At 40.9% G+C, this 6230-nt stretch overlaps 1 protein-coding gene across 1 annotated transcript in view; it reads left to right on the forward strand.

The window, feature by feature from the left end:
• rcvrna (recoverin a) overlaps nt 1–5840 on the forward strand; it is a 6469-nt gene extending 629 nt beyond the window's left edge. The window contains exons 2-3 of the mRNA XM_061981486.1: nt 5018–5129; nt 5193–5840. Of these exons, the coding sequence (XP_061837470.1) occupies nt 5018–5129; nt 5193–5311 (231 nt within the window). The 3' untranslated portion in view covers nt 5312–5840. The remainder of the gene's footprint in view (nt 1–5017; nt 5130–5192) is intronic.
• The last annotated feature ends 390 nt before the right edge of the window (nt 5841–6230 follow it).

The following is a 6230-nucleotide window of genomic DNA, read 5'->3' on the forward strand; positions in this document are numbered from 1 at the left end:
GTGCAAATTGTGCTTGGTGCCAGCGGCGCGCGCCGCTCCCGACCTGACCACTCGTTTAAAGGCTTGATCTCACTGCCTTGAGGGCAAGGCTTCCAAGTGAGGGGCGAGGGAGACGAAGCAGCCGGCAGAGTAACCGATTTAGTATCGCCCGAAGAACTAAACCCTCTATACATCAATGTGTGGGTGTGTATATACAAACCCCGCTTCCATATGAGTTGGGAAATTGTGAAAATGATTTGCAAATCATTTTCAACCCATATTCAGTTGAATATGCTACAGAGACAACATATACTGTAGTAGAGTAGTAGTAGTAGATATATATAGTGGATTTCTTTATGGATGGACAGTAGCTTAGCTTCATATTTGATGTTCAAACTGATAAACATTTTTTTTTTTGCAAATAATCATTAACTTTAGAATTTGATGCCAGCAACACGTGTCAAAGAAGTTGGGAAAGGTGGCAATAAATACTGATAAAGTTGAGGAATGCTCATCAAACACTTATTTGGAACATCCCACAGGTGAACAGGCCAATTGGGAACAGGTGGGTGCCATGATTGGGTATAAAAGTAGATTCCATGCTCAGTCATTCAAGTGAAGTGAATTATATTTATATAGCGCTTTTCTCTAGTGACTCAAAGCACTTTACATAGTGTAACCCAATATCTAAGTTACATTTAAACCAGTGTGGGTGGCACTGGGAGCAGGTGGATAAAGTGTCTTGTCCAAGGACACAACGGCAGTAACTCGGATGGCGGATGCGGGGATCGAACCTGCAACCCTCAAGTTGCTGGCACGGCCGCTCTACCAACCGAGCTATACCGCCCCATTCACAAACAAGGATGGGGCGAGGGTCACCACTTTGTCAACAAATGCGTGAGCAAATTGTTGAACAGTTTAAGAAAACCCTTTCTCAACCAGCTATTGCAAGGAATTTAGGGATTTAACCATCTACGGTCCGTAATATCATCAAAGGGTTCAGAGAATCTGGAGAAATCACTGCACGTAGGCAGCTAAGCCCGTGACCTTCGATCCCTCAGGCTGTACTGCATCAACAAGTGACATCAGTGTGTAAAGAATATCACCACATGGGCTCAGGAACACTTCAGAAACCCACTGTCAGTAACTACAGTTGGTCGCTACATCTGTAAGTGAAGGTTAAAACTCTCCTATGCTAGGCGAAAACCGTTTATCAACAACACCCAGAAACGTTGTCGGCTTCGCTGTGCCTGAGCTCATCTAAGATGGACTGATACAAAGTGGAAAAGTGTTCTGTGGTCTGACGAGTCCACATTTCAAATTGTTTTTGGAAACTGTGGACGTTGTGTCCTCCGGACCAAAGAGGAAAAGAACCATCTGGATTGTTATAGGCGCAAAGTTGAAAAGCCAGCATCTGTGATGGTATGGGGGTGTATTAGTGCCCAAGACATGGGTAACTTACACATCTGTGAAGGCGCCATTAATGCTGAAAGGTACATACAGGTTTTGGAGCAACAGATGTTGCCATCCAAGCAACGTTACCATGGACGCCCCTGCTTATTTCAGCAAAACAATGCCAAGCCACGTGTTACATCAACATGGTTTCATAGTAAAAGAGTGCGGGTACTAGACTGGCCTGCCTGTAGTCCAGACCTGTCTCCCATTGAAAATGTGTGGCGCATTATGAAGCCTAAAATACCACAACGGAGACCCCCGGACTGTTGAACAACTTAAGCTGTACATCAAGCAAGAATGGGAAAGAATTCCACCTGAGAAGCTTAAAAAATGTGTCTCCTCAGTTCCCAAACGTTTACTGAGTGTTGTTAAAAGGAAAGGCCATGTAACACAGTGGTGAACATGCCCTTTCCCTACTACTTTGGCACGTGTTGCAGCCATGAAATTCTAAGTTAATTATTATTTGCAAAAAAAAAAAAAGTTTATGAGTTTGAACATCAAATATCTTGTCTTTGTAGTACATTCAACTGAATATGGGTTGAAAAGGATTTGCAAATCATTGTATTCCGTTTATATTTACATCCAACACAATTTCCCAACTCATATGGAAACGGGTTTGTATATATATATATATATATATATATATATACACACACACATACATATATATACACATATACATGTATATAAACACATATATATGCATATATATATATATATATATATACAAATGTATGTGTATATATATATATATATATATATATATATATATATACACACATATAAATATACTTATATAAATATACTTTTATAAATATACATATCTATGTTTATGTATATATATATATATATATATGTGTGTGTATATATATGTGTATATGTATATATATACATATATATATATATACATATATATATATATATATGTACACATACACATATATACACACACACACATATATATATATACACACATACATATATATGTTATAGGGACGGCGTGGCGCAGTGGGAGAATGGCCGTGCCTGATGGGTGCTGGTTAGCGCCTTGCATGGCAGCTCCCTCCATCAGTGTGTGAATGTGTGTGTGAATGGGTAAATGTGGAAGTAGTGTCAAAGCGCTTTGAGTACCTTGAAGGTAGAAAAGCGCTATACAAGTACAACCCATTTATCATTTATACATATATATATAGTGGAGGAGTTCAAGTACCTCGGAGTCTTGTTCACGAGTGAGGGAAGAGTGGATCGTGAGATCGACAGGCGGATCGGTGCGGCGTCTTCAGTAATGCGGACGCTGTATCGATCCGTTGTGGTGAAGAAGGAGCTGAGCCGGAAGGCAAAGCTCTCAATTTACCGGTCGATCTACGTTCCCATCCTCACCTATGGTCAAGAGCTTTGGGTTATGACCGAAAGGACAAGATCACGGGTACAAGCGGCCGAAATGAGTTTCCTCCGCCGGGTGGCGGGGCTCTCCCTTAGAGATAGGGTGAGAAGCTCTGTCATCCGGGAGGAGCTCAAAGTAAAGCCGCTGCTCCTCCACATCGAGAGGAGCCAGATGAGGTGGTTCGGGCATCTGGTCAGGATGCCACCCGAGCGCCTCCCTAAGGAGGTGTTTAGGGCATGTCCGACCGGTAGGAGGCCACGAGGAAGACCCAGGACACGTTGGGAAGACTATGTCTCCCGGCTGGCCTGGGAACGCCTCGGGATCCCCCGGGAGGAGCTGGACGAAGTGGCTGGGGAGAGGGAAGTCTGGGCTTCCCTGCTTAGGCTGCTGCCCCCGCGACCCGACCTCGGATAAGCGGAAGAAGATGGATGGATGGATGGACATATATATATATATATATATATATATATATATATATATATATATATATATATATATATATATGTGTGCATGTATATATGTATATATATATATATGTATATATATACTGCATATATATATATATATATATATACATATGTGTGTATATATATATATATATATATATATATATATAAAAGTATATATAAACATATGTATCTTATTCACCATTTGATTGGCAGCAGTTAACGAGTTATGTTTAAAAGCTCATACCAGCATTCTTCCCTGCTTGGCACTCAGCATCAAGGGTTGGAATTGGGGGTTAAATCACCAAAAATGATTCCCGGGCGCGGCGCCGCTGCTGCCCACTGCTACCCTCACCTCCCAGGGGGTGATCAAGGGGATGGGTCAAATGCAGAGGACACATTTCACCACACCTAGTGTGTGTGACAATCATTGGCACTTTTACTTAACTTTAACTTTAAACATACAAACTGTAGCACACAAAAAAGTACATTTAAGAAAAAAAACGTTTTTATGGTCGTACCTTTACTTATAAATTAAGTCCATGCGCCGCTCCTTTTGAACAAAAGCATCGATAACTTGTTTATAGAAGTCTTCCTTATCTTTCTTCAGTTTTAAAAGTCTCTGTCTCGATGGAGATTTTCCTTTAAATATTACCTCCTGCTTCGATTGAAAGTCCAGTTTAGAAAATATATGTAATCCTCCATGTTAAAAGTCCAGGCGAGAGGAAAAAATAAACGATCGCTGCTAACTGTTGCTGCTTGTTGTCACTTCTTCTGCAGCCGAGTAGTCACAAGAATGATCCCTGGGATCACTACCGCCCTCTACCACCAGGAGGCGGGATTACTGCGAGCCTCAGCCAGTGCGTCTTCGCAGCCATTTTATGATTGCTCAGCACAAGAAATACGTTACACACATACAGTTGTTGACAAAATACACTGTACATTATATACCTCAGCTAACTAAAGTATGGAAATGTATAATATAATTCATATAGCAATACGGTCTCACTGCACAGCAGGCCAGCAGTTAGCCGAGTCATTGCACAGTCCATGGTGAGGCTCAACTGGCTGGTGACTCACTCATTTGAACAGCAAATGTGAAAATTCAGCGATTTTGAATAAAAAATAATCTAAAACTGGTGAAGTTAAATGGAAAATAACTTTATAGTATAATCACTGGAGACATATAACAATTTAAAAAAAATATTTTCTTTTTACATTTTTTTTCTTTCCATGATGGCACGTGAGGCCCCGCCTCACCTGCCTCCCCTGACTGCACGTCACTGCTTTGCATCACTTTTTGGCAACCAAGAACACATTGATTTAATGAGTACATCCAAACACTTTATTCATATTTATTATGTGCTAGAACAAATAACAGTTAATATTGTGTGTAGCTTCCAAAGAGGTTTTAGCACATCAACATTGGATCAACAACAGTTCTTTACAATCAATACCATAGAAATGGCCAACTCTTCAATTTTTTGGACACGATAAAGGCCTAAATGATTTTAAACACATGTCCTTATGATAACCAATTTTTGGCAGAAGCCCCCCTTAAATATTATTCTGCTGAGCGGCTGAACAGGACAATTTTATTTTTTTAATTGAGTTTGGGGGACACCTGCCCTCTGTAGGTGCTCTCCTTCGTTTGTTGATTGCACTTGTTTGGACCTGGGATACATTCATAATTAATAATAACCTAAAAGGAGTTTTGTCGTACAATACCACATAATCTTTTTATATCACGCAGTCCATCTTCAACATGATACCAGCTGAGGACCAGGAGAACCTTTCGGGAGATGAAAACACGCCCGAGAAGAGAGCTGAGAAGATCTGGCGCTTCTTCGGGAAGAAGGACAACGGTAATTACAAAGTCGTATTTTTGTCTTTTCCGAAAAGCCCTGGTCAGCTGTCGTGTTCGCCAGATAAAATTGCCGAGGGCGAGTTCATCCAAGGCGTGATGGACAACAAGGACATCCTGCGTCTGATCCAGTACGACGAGCCCCAGAAGATCAAAGACAAGCTGAAGGAGAAGAAACACTAGGCTGCTGATGTCGCCGCCTCCGTTTGTTGCCATAGCGACCGCACAGGAAGTCTTGGTCCTTGACATTTACACACATACACACATCGGTACAAAAATGATAACCTAGTTTTCAGCTAATGCTGAGGAAGTTAGCATTACAAAAGTATGGCTGGTTCTGTGCTGCCCCCTGGAGGCATGGAGTATAAACACATCCATGATCCATCGGTCCCTCCAGGAATTTGCCGTGTCGCCATCGCACCAATTCACGTAAGTTATGCGCTGCCTTCGGAACCTGGTCCGTCTCCGCACATTTTGGCCAGTCAACTTTTTCTTTGGGCGTGGCTCGAATGCGCGTCAACTATCTAAACCAGACTTAGGTCAGTTTCTTGTGTAGAAGAAGTAGGAACAACAACGTGTAACAATATATCAATATATATTTATCGATCAAACCACACAATTGTTGTAGCTCAGACCTACTTCCTGTTCCTGACAACAGCGCTAAGCCTTCTGGGTAATGTCGTACACAAACATGTACTTCCAAGTTTCATGTATTTATTTATTTGCTAAGACAATTAAGAACATATTTTAATTTGCAATGCTGATTTACATGTTAGAGATGTTGAAGTGTGATGATAATCTCTCGTCATGTCTTAGTTACCGACAAAAAATGAGCGCAACAGCTCACAAATGTTCTTAAAGTTCGGGGTTAAATGTGTTGGAAAATAAAGATGGACGTTTCAAGTGTAAAACATACACGGAGAATGTCCGCAACTTGTGAAAAATAAGGGAGTCTTTGGTGTTTCAATATGTAATTCATTATTGCTATTATTTGTTATAATAAATAAAAACAGCACAGTAAATTGATAATGACTTCTAAATATGTGATTTTACTGCTATCTACTGTCTACTTTTAAGTCCATCCATCCATCCATCTTCTTCC

The sequence above is a fragment of the Nerophis lumbriciformis genome, linkage group LG24 (genome assembly GCF_033978685.3).
Source record: "Nerophis lumbriciformis linkage group LG24, RoL_Nlum_v2.1, whole genome shotgun sequence".
In the NCBI taxonomy this organism is placed as follows: domain Eukaryota; kingdom Metazoa; phylum Chordata; class Actinopteri; order Syngnathiformes; family Syngnathidae; genus Nerophis; species Nerophis lumbriciformis.